Source organism: Phlebotomus papatasi, chromosome 2 (assembly GCF_024763615.1).
Source record: "Phlebotomus papatasi isolate M1 chromosome 2, Ppap_2.1, whole genome shotgun sequence".
Classification (NCBI taxonomy): domain Eukaryota; kingdom Metazoa; phylum Arthropoda; class Insecta; order Diptera; family Psychodidae; genus Phlebotomus; species Phlebotomus papatasi.
Window position 1 is genome coordinate 9,232,811 of NC_077223.1, and position 18,788 is coordinate 9,251,598.

General features: G+C 35.7%; 2 protein-coding genes and 1 long non-coding RNA gene across 4 annotated transcripts in view; 2 read left to right on the top strand and 1 right to left on the bottom strand.

Moving 5' to 3' along the window:
• Positions 1–2,966: 2,966 nt before the first annotated feature.
• On the bottom strand, positions 2,967–6,331 carry LOC129803670 (uncharacterized). 2 transcript variants are annotated; one of them, XR_008751883.1, is made up of 3 exons: positions 6,179–6,331; positions 5,439–6,019; positions 2,967–3,255 (listed from the first exon to the last, which is right to left on the bottom strand). It is a non-coding gene; the product is annotated as an uncharacterized LOC129803670 (long non-coding RNA). The 2 variants fall into 2 exon arrangements; XR_008751882.1 differs by lacking the exon at positions 2,967–3,255 and adding an exon at positions 3,977–5,358.
• Positions 5,687–18,788, top strand: part of LOC129803663 (nose resistant to fluoxetine protein 6) — a 61,367-nt gene continuing 48,265 nt past the window's right edge. The window contains exon 1 of the mRNA XM_055850385.1: positions 5,687–5,745. The gene's annotated coding sequence lies outside the window, so the exon portion shown is untranslated. The remainder of the gene's footprint in view (positions 5,746–18,788) is intronic.
• LOC129805051 (chymotrypsinogen A-like) lies at positions 13,538–14,529 on the top strand. Its single transcript, XM_055852865.1, has 2 exons — positions 13,538–13,654; positions 13,720–14,529. Exons 1-2 carry the CDS (start codon positions 13,538–13,540, stop codon positions 14,527–14,529), a joined length of 927 nt encoding a protein of 308 aa, XP_055708840.1.

Here is an 18,788-nt window from a genome sequence, read left to right on the forward strand (position 1 = left end):
GTCGCTAATCACAGCAACTGACCCGAAAAAATTATATTTAAATTGGAAAAAATATTTTAATGCATCAATCTATATACACAAAATTTCATTAGAAATAATTCTTTGTAGCAACCTAATTTATTTTTGTATTCTCTGTCGAATAAAATAAAATAACTTGAATTGAAACAATTAATCTAATCCGTTTTTCTACGCGGAATTACATTTGAATTACATTACCACCACTTCTCAGGTGATAGACATTTTGGACTAGCCAATACATAAACCATTTTTCGGATGATAGCTTTTATAGTGAGCCGAGGCACCAGCCTTTCTTCGGATGGATTTCGGCTCATTTCAGGGCAATGAGCTTGGTGATGGATTAAAATGCAATATCATTCTCATCATTCTCATTCCGAATGATTCCGTTCAGAAGTTCGAAGAGACAAAGCCAAGCCAAACCTATGCGATATTCGAATTTCGAATTTCGGTATTCTTGACAGTTCAATCGTCAACAATGTCAACAATAGTGTGTAAACGTTTGTTGCAAAAAGTGAATTTTTGTCTTTCAATGAACTTGCTCACTTTTGTGTAACTCGTCGATTTAAATGTTCGAACTTCCAACAGGTTTTTAGGTAAGTTCTCTCTGATTTTCCTTCGAGTCAGTACAGAAAAAACCTCAACAGGAGAGAGCTTTCAAATTGGGAAGATTATTACTGAACGAGAGGAATTCCTATTTCGAAATAAAAGTTCCTCATCGAGCTTTTGCCTCAAGTAATCTAGCCTAGCTTACGACGCAAGCTTTGTTCGGTTATGTTCGAATGGGGGATGGATATTCCATTAACTGCAAATTTTAAAAACCCGAAATACAGTTCGAAATTATTCGAAAAAATATCGAAAGTCTGTCAAACTATCAAATTTAGTCAAGACACACCTTGGGAATAACTATAGCGGAGGATAGGGAAAAATTTATCTCATGAACAAACCCCTAGGGTAGGTTCCCTTAAACTCTTCGGTCAACAGTGGAGTGAAGTGCATTTCGTAATAAACCCGTTTAGAAGCAGCCTTTGAGCAATTAATACTGCTGAAGGCAATACATTATTTGCGTAAATTCAAGACTGGCTATATCCTTTGGGTTAGTACTTCAGGCATTATCTCAGGAAATTTATGACACAAAAACTCCTCAGGGAAGTCTACGACGATATGCAAACAAATTACTATTGACTGGATTTATGCGGATCTTTTTATCTAACAAACACTTTTAGATAAGTGGACAAATAAAAGAGTGCAGCTGTGAATAGGTGGTAGTTTTTAAAATTTATCATTAGCACAACAACTCTAATAATTATTTTATGGAGAAAAATAAGCAGTTTGTTTAAACTAATTTTAATTACTTAGAAGAATTTCCCTAAAGGAAACACCAAAAATTACTCAAAAGCATCAACCACTGAAGACGATGTTATTGCTCTAATGTTAGTATTATTGCTGGCTTTTTTTTTTGCAGAAACATGTCTTTTTATTCAGCTCGTAAAATTAACTCCAAATAGAAAAATGTCTGCTAATTTGTAAAGAGAGAAAAAAACATAATTGTCGTGTTATACACGAGAATTTTAGGAGATCTATCTCATCTAATAAAGAAGGGATTTGTGCAGAGAAATTAGTCTTGATGGCTGTTGGGTTCACTTTTCTTTTATTGCTTCCTCAATTTGAGGGATAAATTTGGGGAGTTGGGTTCGTTAAAGACCAATCAGCTTTAGTGAGTTGAATTATCCCAAGAATTGTGTTCTAAAACGTGTATCACGTTCTTGAGTAGAATCTATTGATTATTTTCATGATTTTGATCCTCCTTTCTCATTATTTATCTTTAAGTTTGCTTCTTGTATTTATTTTAGCTGAGACTCTTTACAATCTTAGCTTCTGTGGTCCGAGGTGAAATCTAATCTCGCCAGATCGGGCCTAAACTTTCCATATGCACGTTTTGACACCCATCTCGAATATAATACCCACTAGAATCGGACTTTTCCGGCCGTCGTAGTGAGTGATGTAGTGAGAGATATCGAAAAGAGATTTTCGGAAAAGGAGAAATATCGGTAAGGAGCTACAAGTAGGTGATGTCAGATCTCAGATACATCTTAGTAATCCATTCTGTCATTTTGGAACACCCCAAAATTTTGTTTTCCCAATAAGATGCTATACAGTAGACTCTCTCTCAATCGGGAATATGGGGCAAAATGTCATCCGGTTTAGCGATAGAATTTAGCGTCAATGCCTTTGTAAATTCCAGAAAAAGCGCTCAATTATAAAGAATCACGATAAAATAGGAAGAACTACAGCAAATTTGACCATATTAGCTTCATAATTAAACGTGAAAACACATTTTAAAATGTCTCTAAATCCGAATTGTCAGAATTTAATTCCTCATGGTCATTTGTAAAGGTCTTGGTAAATGCAACAACTCTTCCAAACATACCAATTACATACAACTATCGCTAAAGACGCTCAAATCGAAAAATCAATTTTCGAAAATTCAATATCGAATATCTGAGAATTCTTATTTTCAATATCGATGAAATTTTTGTATGTTATAGCTGAAGTCAAGACCTTTCCAATAATGGGTCGCACTTTACCCTCGCTTTATTGTGACTCGAGCTATAGGGGAAACTGGGGCACCACCAAACACGGGGTACCACCAAACACGGGGTACCACCAAACACTAACTTTTATTTCCAAACTACTTGGACTACCTCGACCATTCCTTCAGTAGACAAGCATCTCTATAGTGCCTATAAATTCCTATCGATCTTATCCTCTGATATCCAATATCCGATTAAAAAATCGCAGTGTTTGGTGGTACCCCGTGTTTGGTGGTGCCCCAGTTTCCCCTAATATTTTTACGAAAGGGGGATCTTCTCGTACCTCTAGTCGCGACCACCGACCAAATAAATACGACACGGATTTTAGTTAAAATCCCCAAAAAAAAGGGCCTTTATTTCACGATCTTTTTATAGTCAATGTGGGAAGGAGACAGCTAATCCAGCGGAACCTCCTTACCGGATTGTCCGGTTACTTGTAACCCGGTGACCTTTAAGATAGTTTCACAGCGAGGAAGAACAGCTGTCGTGCTGATTGCTGTGCCTTTTGTGAGACATCTCGTTTCTGTCAACCTTATTGCTATACTTTACAGCCCAAATATACTGGGTTTCCCCATTTTCCTTTGTCCTCCTGTGGCCCGGAACGGTCTACTGATCTTCCACTACGTTCCTGCATGACACTGTCTGTCTTTAAATAAAATTAGTATATATAGGGTAAAGTGGTACAAGTTGGACAGGGGTACAAGTTGGACAATGGTACAATTTGGACAGGGCCTTTTGTTTTGATAAATTTAGTACTTCATTTTTATTTGAATATTTTTAATTCTTTAGTTTTATAATTTGGTTCCTTGTGTTTAAAAACAAATTTTGTACTGTATTTATCAAGAAAAAAGGCCATGTCCAACTTGTACCGGCGAATTGTCCAACTTGTAACACTAATTCCAAATTATACCACTTTACCCTAAAACACTCATGATACACAGAGCAAACGTGGTAGTGTCCTTAGAGGCGGTATACGGAACTAGTTGTCCAGACCCAAGACTTTGATCGCCCAAATCGTAAGCTGCATTGTTTCCAACGGTATAGCTCCACGTGTGCCCACAATGATGGGCTGTACTTCGCCAGATGCCACACGAACTAACATATTCATCCATACAAAAAGGCGACGCATCGACACACATTATCGGATTTGAGGTTATCTTCTCTGATCTCAACCGAGCGGATTCAGCGACGGTTATTATAAAAGAGGCACAGATCGACTTCTGTCCGGGATCCGACCTGATTGTACAAATTCAGGAAGGTCTCCAAGTAGACGAAATTAGAGTCCGCCATGAGGTCGGGTATACGAATAGGTGCCAAATCTCCGTATTTGCCAATCTTATCCTGCCATCCGTTGGCGAATCCCGTCCCTTCTTCATGGCGGACTACAATGTTGAATGTTGACCCCCTGTTGTCCTTCCTGATTTTGTACAATCAGCTCGGGTATGAAACAGGCCCGGGATAGCAGTCGACTCGTGCCTCTTTTAAAACAACTCGTGCCTCTTTTAAAACAACCGCCACTCGCTCCACTCATCTGATATCCAAGATGACATAGTCTGGAATCGTATCATGCCCATTCCAATGATGTGACCAAGAGTCTCTAGCGTTAAATGACTTGACCGGAATATATTTTCGGTATTTATTAACCGATTTTGATGAAACTTTAGTACATTACATCTGAGATTGGGACCTTTCCAATTATAGGTCGCATTATTCTGTATTCTGTATTTATTCTTCATCTTGATTGTGACATTTCCAACCTCCCCTGCGGCCATCGCCGTCTTAGCGTTGGTGACCAACCTCAAGAGCCAAAACAATGGAAAAGCTCTATCACGGGTTGTATAAGCCAAAGTAACATTATTTGTTTACATATCATTCATTAAAACCATTAAATAAGAATGTCAGGAAATGTCCACTCAATCAAGAGACAAGGCCAGGCTGTGGCAGCCGTTTGGCATGGAGGGAAAAAAAGAAAAATAATAGTAATGATAATAATAGATTAATGGATATAATATAAATTAGGTATAGAGAGAAACTTTTAACCCCGAAATAGAACGAACCACGAAGGAATAAAAACTCAAAAAAAAAGAAACATAGCAGAGAGAGAATAAAAACAAAACTTACGAATAGGACACCAGATTCCACCAGATTATTCCCAGTGAACTCCACTATACCCTGACCCTTATACCCTAGACACACTTACGACTTAAGCCAAGAGACGGCTTAGTGGAAAATGATGGAAAAGTAGTTTAACCATTATTGCGAATATAATTGCGCTAAGCCATCTCTTGGCTAATCCTCAGGTCTGACGAGGCCCTTACTGTACCGAACTTGACCGGATTCTATCTCTTATAAACCGATTTCCACGAACGTTCTTTTTCTTTTCTTGGCGCTCTGTAATCAAACTATTTAGAATAGAAAATAGCCTGTGATAAACCTAGATAAGCTTATGGTAGCTGAGATTCTTAACAGCCCAGCCAGCACAGTTAGCTGAAAAATTCAGCGTTTTCAGCATATCGTCGGTTGCGTCTACCTCTGTCGTATCTGCATTTGTTTTGTATCTGCATTCGGTGCAAACTACAATACAGACGTCCTTTCTTGCCTGTTATTTTTACTGTTTGACGATATTTTTGCTGTTTCGATCACCAAAAATGCTGACTGGTCAGCAGTTCTCGAACAAAAAATGCTAACCAGGTAATGTCATTATCTCTTTCGTTTGGTGTTCGCTGGGAGGCGACGTCAGAAAACTGTTCTAAGCGGCAAAAACGGATAAAATCGGATAGATTCGACTCTTTACCACCTTGTAAAGTATCTGAGCTACTATAAGCTTACCTGGATTTATCACAGGTCATTTGATTTTGACGTACTTTGCGTATGCAGAATTGAGGAATTGACGGGAGGTTCCACGGGAAAATTGGTTTTGAAGGAATTTCTTGGCAATTGTTGCAGGTGCTGAAAATCAAGTCCAGAGGCTGCCTGAGGGATATTTTTGTGCAGTGTTTGAATCTCACGTGGGATCAGTGATGGAAAGTCCCTCGAAGGAATTGCGCGAAGAAACACACCCATTTGCAGCAAAGCGAGGAAAATGCTCTGTGAGCAAGACAATTAATGCAGCATAGCAGTCAAAAATGTGGAACAGGTAAATTTCATAACAGTGTTTTTTTTTTCTTTTAATAATCGTCTCACTTGAAAGAATATCTTCCTCATTTTCTCACCCACAATTTTCACTATCAATTGACGATGGAAAGTCCCTCAAGGTGGTCTTGTCTATCTATTTTTTCTTTTTATTTTGCTTTGGTCTAACAATAATCACCTCATTTGTGAGCGTCTTGTTTAATCCCCTGGCTGCCTGGCCAAGTAATCTCTATCTTTTGCCAGTCACGACTTTTCAGGTTCTTAACCATCAAGTGTTGCTAAATTAAAGGCAAAAATACACAAATGAGATGTTTTGGATGTATTGGGGAGGGAAAAATGCTTTGAGATAAATATGCAAAAAGAGGTGTTTAGAGATATTTTAATTTACTCCATCCCAGAGGTCAATAACTCACTCAATATATTGGATATATAAATACCTTATTTCCACCTGTGTGCTGTACAACTGCACTGTTGACTCGTTTTAGGAACATACATAATTTTGCACGTTCATGGGAAGTAAGTTGATTTTTTTTTTAATTTGTACAACTCATTTAAAACATTTAACATTTATGTGGCAAATGTTTTATGCATTTTTCATGAGAGCCGTGTGGAATTGGTCAGTCTGACGCAACTTAATTTTCAAGCTAAAACATCAAGTAGATGTAATGCAAGACTTTTTGCAAGAATATTTGCAAAAGTAGCTTCTGAAAAATGATTTATTTCTCTTTAGGAAACATTTTATTGTTAGAACTTTGCAAATCTTTAGCACATAACAAGTGTAAAGACATATAGAAAACATGCAATGCTATTGAATATTTATTCAAATTTTAAAATTATTACTGTGAGAAATACAAAACTTTATAAATTTTATGAAGAATATTTAACAAAAAAAAATAGCACAGAAAGGCTTGAGAACTTTTTAACCAAGTCGTTATGAGAGGAGAAAAACCAATAAGTGAGACTTTAATGATAATATTTTCTCTGAAATTATTATTGTAGAAAATATTTTTAAATGGTCTTTGTTTTTCTGTTATTCCAAAAACTTGGGCCAATTGTAAAGGAATCCTAAAAAAAACATGCGGAAAAGGAAAAGAAACATCGTCCGAGCTAATGTCCATTTATGGGGGGTGGGGGAGGGGTCACCGAAAACCGGATGTCGATAGCTAGCTCGAGAATAAACACAAAGTTATATAAAAAAAAAATGATCACCGTGCGTCCTATCCGAGCTATCCGAGGCTCCTTGCAAGTTTTCGTAATACAGTAGAGTCTCGCTATAGGCCATCGCTCTATAGTCCACAATTTATCGACCGTTGATGTCAAATCACTGAGGTTATGTCTTTTAGTACGCGACATGCACTGTTGTCATAATTATTTTAATATTTTTGGCAAACTTTATTGAGTAGTTGTGATAATTGTGATCCATAATTAAGAGAGCGAGGACAAGTACCACAATCGCAAAGAAAGTGGAAAGCCGTCGAGCAATTTCAATACTAAAAGTCGTTGATAATTTTAAAAAATTACATGGACTATAGTGCGACCCAAGTGTCAAATCTGGAACCAATTATGGACTATAGCGAGACTCTACTGTAATCTGGCTTTTACGAGGAGGTGTTGTCAGCCTTCGCCCAACCCTTTCTAGATGAACTACAGTAGACTCTCGCAAATTCGGCTCTTTTAAGATCGGGCTACTTTTAAATTCGGGCAGCGGTTACATTTGAAAAAAGTTTGTTGTCATTTTTCAAGTTTGATTATGATTGTCAAATGAATCAAATATGCTCAAATTTGGCATGGTTTGTCTTAATTTTGATGTGATTTTGCATTATTGAGGGATTTTCATGCAATTTACGTTATATATCAGTGTGTAAACTCAATATCTGTATGAACATGAATAAAAAATCGTTGCATTTCAAAAACTTTGTCGCCCGAATTTCTGTCTAATCCGGCTGACATTTCGGTCCTATATGCCCGAATTTGAGAGAGTCTACTGTAGATCCCTTGTTCGTTAGCCTCAAGTTCGTGACTTCCCACTGAGGTTGGTTACTCAATCTTCTATCACTCACCTGAGTGTACCGGGGCTTCCCAGGCATATATCCCACTTGGAAATAAGCCCAGAAATTTTAAGAAGTAGCTATGTATCGCATTACTCCCTTCCGTTTAGACCCCACCTCAATTAGGTTCAGAACAGTTAAAAATGCCAAGACGGCGGTGGACACTAAACCACAAATTTTCTACTTCTGTAAAACGGTTTTTAGTTCTTAATCCTCTAAAGACAAGACGCTTTTTACTGACCGATAAATCAACAATATAAATAAAAAGTGTTTCTGATTCGGTGTATTTTTTACCTCTACGGACAAATAAAACGTACAGTGGTGGCCAAAATAGTAGGACCACTTTGTAAAGCTTATTTTTGTTTTAATTTTTGTATTTTTTCCCAACTTGTTGCCAAAACTTTGATGTAGAAATCTTAAAATTATTAAGATCGTAGAATAAAAGTTGTTTTGTCCGCTAGAGGTCTCTATATTGTGCAGAATACATAAATACTGAAATTCAATTCGGACAATAAAATAGGAAAATTGTCATTTATAATTTCTAAATATAGTAGGTGAGATTGTTAAGAATCTCACCTAATAGCTTTAGTTCCACTTTTTCGATTTAGGTCACATTCATTTATTTAAATGAAAGTGGTCCTATTAGGATCGGAGGAACGTCTGTTCGACAGGGAACCCCTATTGACACTTTTGTCAGAATGTTGAAAATTATTTAATGTATCCAGTAAAATATAAGTAATATAAAGTTTTTTCTGTAATCAAATGGTACAGAGAAGGGTGTCAATAGGTGCTGGTGCTGACACGAGTTCTTAAAGTGTCAATAGACGTTCTTTTTACCCTATAACGTTTTTTCTGTAATATACCTTTACTATAGACAGAGATGTTCAAATTTCATATCCCAAATGGTACAGAGTAGGGTGTCAATAGGTGCTGACACGAGTTCTTAAAGTGTCAATAGACGTTCCTTTCACCCTACGTTGTTAAAATTGAATTTCACTATTGACATATTCTGTGAAAAAAAGAGACCTCTTGCAGCCAAAATAATATGTATTCGACGTAAGGTAATTATTTGAATATATCTAGGGTGGAATAACCGGCTATCGCCATGTTTAGGAAAAAAATAAATTCATTTAATCATGACTTTTGAATCCTTGTTACAAGATAAGTCAAATTTGACACAAAGTTACTTAGATGTATTGGCTCTAGATACGTGAAAACAATAATCCTAGAACATAACGCTGGACTACTTAAAAACTGATTTTTATTAATAATGCAAAAATAACCATTTCGTCGCCACTTTTTACCACTTTTCGCCAGTTTTGTAAAATTTGTAACCACTTCTCGCCACCCACTTGAAAAGAACCACACTCGGTTATTTTAGGCAATGCTATGAAAAGAATACATTCACCATTTTTCTTTCCTTGTGATCACTTTATTATTACTCTCTTTAAATGATTTTTCTTCACTTTTATTTGAGAAATCAAATTATGGGGCTTTTGCAGAAAGTAAACAATGCAGATTTGACAACTGAGAATGTACGAAGTGAAGTTAGCGTCGCCTATTGAAAAGATATGGCGACAGGTGGTAAAATCAATTCCAGAATATTACCACTTCTCGCCATGCCTCATTTTTATACAAAAATAATATAAAATGAAATATTAATTGACTAAATACAAATTTTATGTATTCCACAAGTGCAATTAAATATTCAATAGACAAATTATTTACCCAAATAGGTATTTTTGGCCTGATGAAAATTTGACGACACTTAGTACATTTGGTAAGAGATGTTGGATTCGATGCACTTGCTTAAAATATTGCTCTAAAAAGTGATCAAAATCGTGAATCCAAAACGAATAATTATTATTTTTCGATTCTATGCGTAGAAGCAGAAACAATACAAAAAAATTGCGACTCATTTATTTCATAAATTGCGAAAAATAGCGATTTCAATGTAAGTGGCGAGAAGTGGGGCACTGGCGAGAACTGGTGATTCCACCCTACATCAAAACTATTTGAACAAATTGGAATAAACAAAAAAATACAAAAGAAAAGTAATGGTTTTTTGCAGGGGTGGTCCTATTATTTCGGCCACCACTGTATATAGCCCACAATCTTTAAGAATATCTCCTTAAAATACCAGTGAATGATCATTTTCGTTTTTATATATTTTCTGAAAAAAATAGGTCAGATTCATTAAAGGAATATGGGAAATCTGGGAAATAATATAAAGTGTTCGAAGCCAGAGTGTGTGCAAGGTTTTGAAACCAAGAGGTAGATAAGTGGCACTCAGACTGAACCGTGAGCGTCGATCGACAAAATTGTGCCGATCTGTAATAGGTAAAAATCGCCAAATTGGCACTATTTTGCTAAGAAATCTGTAGATCAGCACACTTTGGCAAGAAATCAACAGATCGGTATGTTGAACATGTGTTATTCATTCGCAAAAATCGGCAAATCGCCACGATTTTAGCGATAAATTGGCGGATTTAACTGACAGTTCGCTTTTATGAAGTATAGCATTCGTTTAAGCTCATTTAACATTCTGAATTTCCTACAGACAATTCCAGTGGTAAATATTAATACAGGGCTGAGCAAGAACCGTTTAAAACCAAATAAACATCAAAATAAGTTGTTTTAGCGTTTTGACCATTGACGTAAAATTTTCATTTGACGTTTATTCGATTTCAAACGGTTCTTGTTCAACTGTGTTTTAATGTACTGTACTGGAAATACTAATTTTGTAAATGCACTTGCGGCAGATCGGCACTCGAGTAAACCGTGAGCGCCACAGTTATTCAATTTTGCTTTTTTGGACAAATTTTTTGTACGATTAACTTCTCTTACAGTTTTTTTGCTCACCGTTTATCGCATTTTCGTTTTATTTCTTCAATTTTCTTATATTATTTTCAACTAGTGCCTCCAAGTATGAGATAAGGTAATATGGTAATGGAAAATTTATGTAAGAATTGCAATGAAAATGCCTAAATTTACGAAATACGGTGAGGCTCCGGCGAGCATTTTATTGTCAATGTGATTCTGCCCTTACTCAAAAATGCGTCATGTGATTTCTTTCATTTTCGAATGATTACCCAGGTGGTTATTCGACTATTTACGGAAATATCGTATAATCATTCCTAACAATGGTTTTTCGAGGTCAATGGTTAAAAAGGCTCTAGAGAGCGCATTTGTCAAGCGAATGGGGTCACATTTGGGCTCTTTGGAAAGGTCTTGGAATTTCCAATAAAACTGAACTAGTTTCCATCAGTTATGAATCGGCAATGAACCAGTTTATTACCGATAACTAATTTTTATCTGAAATTCAATTGTATTACTCCTGATGTGTATTTTGGGAAGTGTTTTCAGTGATTTATGAATTGGTTTGAAAAGGTAGAAAACCCGGTAAACGGTAAATGATAGGATAATATTTTTGAGGGCCGTTTTGCCACCCCTTTTCCTTTGGCAGTGATATTTACTGACCATTTTATCATTTCATTGTTCTGTCTACTGGAGCCAATTAGAAATACCTTTGTGCAGTGGGCTCTAGGGTAAACTAAGCTAATTCAAAACCTGCTCCAAATGGCATTTCGCTACTCCAAATGGAAACGTCATTGTTTTCATGATAAATACAGTACTAAATGGCTATATTTATATATTTTCTATACCTCAGTTTCATTATTTAGTCAATTTTGCTCCAAATAAAGCGAAAATCCATTCATATTCACAAATTTTAATATTTTAATTTCTCAGAAAAATTAAAAGTGTACCTTTTCACCATCGAATTTTTCATACATCGACTATGTTTTTCAATGAAAAACACAATAAGGTGATTGTTGTTTATCCGTTTTGTTTAACATTTATGTCATATTTCTAGCTAATTTTAGTTAAATTAAGTGCTAATCTTTATTGTAAACGGTACGTGAAGTTTTCAAATGAAATAATTACCTGTTTCGTGAACAAAAAGGGTTTTTCTGAAGTGTCTGCAAATGCTTTAATAGGAAACCCCGGAAATATGATTTTTTGGATAGATTTTTTTATTGTTTTAGTCGTTTTAGTACATATCCTGCACTCAAGAGCAACTCAACATGGTTTTGGAAGCCTTTCGTCGCGGTTTCACTTACACTGCTTGTCTCCAATTAGAAACTTTCCCTTGTCTCCATTTAGATTAATATGTTTCCAATGGAAGCATTTTACACTCGCGTATTTTTCTTGTATTTAAGAAGTTTTCAAATTATATCTAAAGAATTTTCACTAAGTAGTAACATTCTAGAAGAGGTAAGGAGCAAATTTATGTAATTCTCTTCAGAAAAAAATATGAACTTAATGTGTTGAATCTTCTGTCGAAGTTAAAGCGTCTGGAAATGGTTTTGAATTAGGACATTTATACCCTAGGGGTAATTTAAACCGGGGTATTTCTAGTCGCATCTTTCTATACTATGCCCTAATATGATCCTGGGTTAAAACCTTTAATCTGTCTTGTTGGAATCCCCGCAAATGTGTTTCAGCTAAAAGGGAGGGAGATTTCGAATGAAAACGCCCTGTGATCATAGCCCCTTGACACAGAATTGTATTGCTTTGTATGTTCATTCCAACTACTATTTATTAAATATCCATAAATTCATGACTGACAGAGGATGTCTCTCTGATTTGTGTTCCCAAAAGTCAATTCTTCTCCATCACATTTCAATCACTATTTGTCTAAATATTGCACACGTCTTATTTGCAATTATAATATTTCATACATGGTTAATGCAAGAGTCGCATATTAAATTTTTATAGCGAGCTCTTTTTCCTCACTTTGGCGATAAATTGCCGATGGTGCAAGAGAATAATGTTGGAAACGTAAGGGAACACTCAAGTTCAATGCTAGAATGATCTCATAATTCATCTCCCTGTCTTGATAGTTTTAGTGAGACTTCACTAGAAGAATAATTTTCTGGTATCTCTTGAGGTCTCAGCCAGAGAGCTTCCTTCATTGTTGACGCTAAATTGCCGATGGTGAGGAAGAACAACAGCAAAAATACGAACTCAAAAAAAAATAGTAAACGAAGAACTTTGATGGAAGTCGCGATCTTTTGCCTTCGATTCACCTTAAATTGCCAACGACAAGTTTGTCTTTTTTAAAAGTTGAGATTACCCAGGTGAAATCCTCAAGAGACACTCGACTCTCCTTCTTTGAGCTTAATTGACATCGAGGGGCTTCAATCTTACCGTGTTTTCGGTCAAGACTCTCACCTGAAGATGAGAAATGGCTTTCAATTTGAATTAATTCTTTCTCACACTAATTTTTAAATACATTCCAACGAAGCGTATTCTAAATAAGCAACTTTCATTATCCCGGAAATGCAGCAATATCTTGATTTATTAATAATCATTTTGGTGGAACGCGTTAGATTCTTTTCTAGTCTGTTGATTCTTTGCTGTTTTGCATTTTATTCCAACAACTATTATTCTTAAGATTTATTCTACTGAGACATAGGGTAATTGTTGAGATTTATTTAAATTTTTGTGCATTTAAAAAAAAAATTGCATTTCATAAAAAAATATCGTTAAATCCAGTGCCAAATAAGCCAAACGACTATACAGTTAAAAACAATCACTTTAATTAATTTTCCGTTCCTTTTTATTTAAGTTTTTTGTTTTCTTTTTATTACTTTCGAGATGTTCTTAAATGCATTTTGGTATTCCTTATGCACAATTATCTCGATCTGACCCAATTTCTGAAGTCTATAAAAACGAAAAGTTAAGATGTTCAGTGTCTCAGTTGAAGAAGTTCTTTTGGGTGCAATCGGTGCAATGATAGGTTTGTTCTGGACTTTTCTGGGAGCAGCAATTCTGCTGAATTCTATTGAATTCTCAGAGGGAGTAAGTGAAATATTTTTATTTATTCCCCTAAAATCTTTTACATAAAATTCTCTTTCATTATCCAGAAATTGCAATCCGTTTTGGATATTCGCGAAGCATTTGCAAAAAAATTTCCGGGAAAAAGAGTAATTCGAGGAGTTGATGCCAAACTTGGTCAATTTCCTCATCAAATACGTTTGCTCATCTACGTGGATTTCTTAAAAGAAGATCATCAAGAGCGGCATTTATGTGGAGGAAGTATAATTGATGAAAGATGGGTCCTAACTGCAGCTCATTGTATTTTGGAGGGCAATGACAAAACAATAATAAGTTACAAAGTTGAAGCTGGTTATGTTAACACAGCATATGCCAACAATAAATATACTCAGAGTTTCTATGTGGCTTCGAAGGATGCCCATCGTCATCCAAAGTACAATAGTGCTACATTGATCAATGATATTGGTCTGATAAAAACAGGAAAATTCGATTTTACCCGGTCCAATGTTAAACCTATTCCCCTGACAACAGAATCCCCCAATTCTTTTGTTGGTCAATTGATGGTAACATCTGGCTATGGGTACATCTCAAATGTTGGACCGGTTTCCCAGAAATTGAATTGGACCAAACTCAAAATTATTCCATTCGATAAATGCCAGAAAGCCTATGATGAAACCATTCCGGAAACATGTTTCTGTGCCGAAGATCAGAATCCACGAAAGAGTTCCATTTGTTCTGGGGATTCTGGAGGACCTGTTATCATTAAAATTGACGGAGAACACAAACTAATCGGGGTGGTGTCTTTTGGACACGTAGATGGATGCGATACGACCCCACAAGGTTTCACGAACGTCTTTTCCAGCATCAAATGGATTCAATACGTAAAGACAAGGAAGTGATAACCGGAAGCAAAAACAGTTTGAAAATGAACAATCGTCAAATAAATAATTTATTCGGTTTCAAACGGTTCTTACTCACCCCTTCCTTAGACACACTTACGACTTAATCCGAGATAGGCCTAACGTAATCATAGTCAAAATAATGATTCGACTAAATTTCCATCAGTTTCCCACTAACTAAGCCGTTTCTTGACTTAAATCGAGAGACGGATTAAATAGTCTTCAGACTAAAGGTTTAGTCCAGTTCCCGAAGGTCTCAAAATCATAAATAACAAGCAATTTTATTGGTTCATCAGAATCTAATGGACGATTTACTCTGATTATCTAATCCTAATGCCCGTCCTAGACACACTTACGACTAAAGTCCAGAGACGACTAAGCTAGTTCATAGCCAAGTCAGTTCCTGACACACTACAAATGAGGCTTAGCACCACAAAACGTAACTTTCCTGGGTTTTTATGCAGATATTTCTACTGAAATGCACTAATACTCCTCTAAAAATGAAACTATTTGTAATATCATGTCTCAGTACACGTCCAATAATTATTGTTAATTACAATTATTTGTGAAGTGGAAGCTAACTCGCGACTTAAGCCAATTTTGGCTATTCTAGTGAATAATTCTTGTTGTTATACGTGAATTGTGAAGTAAATTTAAAAGTAGTTTTATTTTCAAAGGAGTACTAGTGCATTTAAATAGAAATATCAGCAGAAAACCCACGAAAGTTATGTTTTGTGAGTGCCAGTAAACATTAAGCCTCGTTTGTAGTGTGTAAGGGCCTTGACAGACTTGAGGATTAGCCGAGAGACGGCTTAGCGTTAGAAATAATGGTCAAACTACATTTCCATCATTTTCCACTAAGTCGTCTCTCGGCTTAAACCGTAAGTGTGTCTAGGGCATAAGGAACTGACTTGGCTATGAACGAGCTTAGTCGTCTCTGGACATTAGTCGTAAGTGTGTCTAGGGCATAATGGACCATTTACTCTGATTATCTAATTCTAAGTCAAAACTTTCCAAAAAATATTGATTTAAGGAAATTGGAGAAGTTAAACCATATGGCTAATACGGGCTTTAGACCTAAGGCTTAGCCATCTGGCTTAGCTCCTCTAATTCCTTATCAGGCACGATTTTTTTAGGAAATTGTTGTTTAGAATTGGATATTAAGGGCAAATAATCCAATATAGATTTTGAAAAATCAATAAAATTGCTCGTAATTTAGATTTTTGAGACCTGCGGGAACTGGGCTAAACCTCCAGGTCTGAAACCTGTATTAGGCAAAAACTGATGGAAATGTAATCTAATCATTCTTTTGATCATAATTACGTTAGAATACGTGGGAACCGGAGTTCGTCGGGCGATTTGGAATTACTCTAGGAAAACAGCAACTCTTTCCAGAGCTTTTGGCTCAGTCTTCAAGCCATCATCACTGGTCGAGTCTAAATGGGAATTTCCAGAGTTTTGTCAACATTTCACGTCTGATGGTCAATCACAGGGCAATACAGAGGATATGGGGACACTTTTAACAAAGAGATAACAATAAATTTTCTTCGAATAATTTTAGCAACACTCTTTTCCACAAAGAAGATGACCAGAGACACAACAGAAACCCAAAAGCCTGGAAGAAATTGTAAATCCTCTCTATTGCCCTGTGAATGACCATCAGACGTGAAATGTTGACGAAACTCTGGACATTCCCATTTAGAATCGATTGATGAAGGCTTGGAGACCGAGCCGAAAGCTCTGGAAAGAGTTGATGCTTTCCTAGAGTAACTCCAAAACCTCCGACAAACTTCGATTACCACATACACTATTTATCTACGTCGGATTTTTCACAATAATTAAGTTAAGCCTTCTCTCGGATTAAGCCGTAAGTGTGCCCAGGGCACTATGGTGCTATTCTAATGACATTTCTTTGCATTCGTTCCTGTCATTACTCTTTACCCCAGTCTTTGTGGTGTTCTAAAACCAGGGTGTGTATTCTCAGATAAGTGACTTTTTCACGGCTTTTAGATCGTTTTTTTTTTGTAAGTGTTTCGTGAAACTTTCATAAAAAGTAGTATGTGATAGACCTACAACACCTAAGAATTCATATGATAATTTTTACCAAAGCTTCACAAAACGCTTACTAAAGGTAATCTCAGAGCCATATATGAATAACTCACCATCTCAGAACTTTTCTTCTGTACTACATATTATGTAAATAATTTATGAATTATTTAAAAAAAAAATAAAGATTTTAAAACACTTTTATTTTTTCCGTTATTTTCGATAAAATCTAAGGTATATTTTGTGACGTTTATTTGTTTAAATTGTTTCAATTTTCCTACGAAGAATTGCGAAGTCTTGTCCAGAACTTTCGGTCCTAGATGTGGACCTCTTATGTCAAGCGTGTCCACGATAAAATTGTTCCAAATGACTTGCATTTTCGTTGTATGTAAACATTGTAAACACGTGTTTTTACCTTTCTTTTAGTGAAACTCTCATCAAATTCTGTTCATTCACGGACTCCTATAGTGTCAACTTGGACCCAAATTGACTCTGATCGAGTCAACTTTTCTTGTTTATTGAATTAATAATATTATATGATTTTAATATGATCTTTTCAAAATAAAAACGAGTCTTATTGTGTATCAATTTAACAATTTTAACATAAGAAAAAATATTTATGTAAGGAGATGGTAATTTTGTGATAAAATTCGTAGGTATATATATTAACCGTGTAGGGGAAAATGCCCATGCTTGATACGGTCCAAGCTTAATAATACCTATTTTTTCCGGTGTTAATCAATAGTTGTGACTCATAGCAATATATTTTAATAGCTGCTCCTAAGTCTCACGTTTCTTGAAAAAATTAGGATCCTAGCTCTTTTTTCCTAGTTTCAGGAAGCAAAAATCAAAAATAGGTCCAAAACTGTAATTTTGATGCACGATATTTCTTAAGTGTTTTATATTAATGTCGCTGTTCAGGAAAACTGCTATCATAGGCACATCGAGGGTTCATCAGTATTAATATTTATCTAAAAATATTTTTACTTGAGGACACTGTTTTTGTGGGTGGTGACAAATTCATTCTACCTGTGTCCATCCTATATTTTAACAAGGGTCCATGAATGATAATTTAAAAGTGGCAACTCTATCATTAGATGTGATTATTTCATAATTACACCTATTGTAATCCTCCAATTTTATCGACAATTGACATAATCTTCAACCCTGTTGCCTGAATTTTAAGGTTGGAGAGTGACATAAAAACACGACTTAGAAAAATTAAATAAAAGTGATTTTAAAACTAATAATCAGTCATACAAAAGATTTAAGCAGATAGATTAGAGCTCCGTATAAATATTGATGTGCAATTTTTTGTATCCCGTGAAATTTTTACAGTGAAAATGGACCTCCGAATTGTCGAATCAATTATTATACAGGAAGGCCCCGGACCCAACTTGTATAAAAATCGCCACTGAATTTCCTTTTTCTTCTTGAGGAAAATCTAAGGATTTTCAGGAACTATTTGTTGTGGGATTATGAACCTAATAAGTGAGACATTTTTTTGTCATAGTGGAAGAATCGCTTCGGTTTGTGTGTAATTAGAAAATAATCACAAATCTGGGAAATCATTTTACAGTAAGAAACATGGGCACTTTCCCCTATGTAGACTTCATTTTTAAACATTATTACGAGGGCCAATTTTCGAATCCTTGCGTCTTGCTTTCACCACAGCTTCAAACTGACAGATGATTATCAAACTTCAACAAAACTTTATTCAAAATCAATATAGAACAAAACCAAAACTATTACTAAATTATTATATTTTAAGAGAATTGACTGACGATGCGAAACGTGACTTGTGCTTTAGAAAATTTGACAGAAGAGAATTGACAAAAAAGTAGAATGAAGGTGGCCGCATGGTCCATTCCTTCAACAATACGATCAGCAATTTTCCTCACGGACTTCCACGGACTTGTCCCTCAATAAAAATGTTTTAGCACTTAATTGTTCTCTAACGTTTGTGTATTATCGCCTTTCTTTGTGGTAGTTCCTGTCAGGACTAGAAGCATTCGAGTACAGTAAAGTGATAAAAAATGTGCCGAGGAAGATTTCCCCTTTTCATTTTTTAGCATTCTACTGTTCTCAATTGCTTCTGTATTATCGACATTTCTTTGTGGTGGTTCCTGTCAGGACTAGAAGCATTCGAGAACAGTAAAGTGCTAAAAAATGTGCCATGGAGGAAGATTTCTCCTTTTCACTTTTTAGCATCC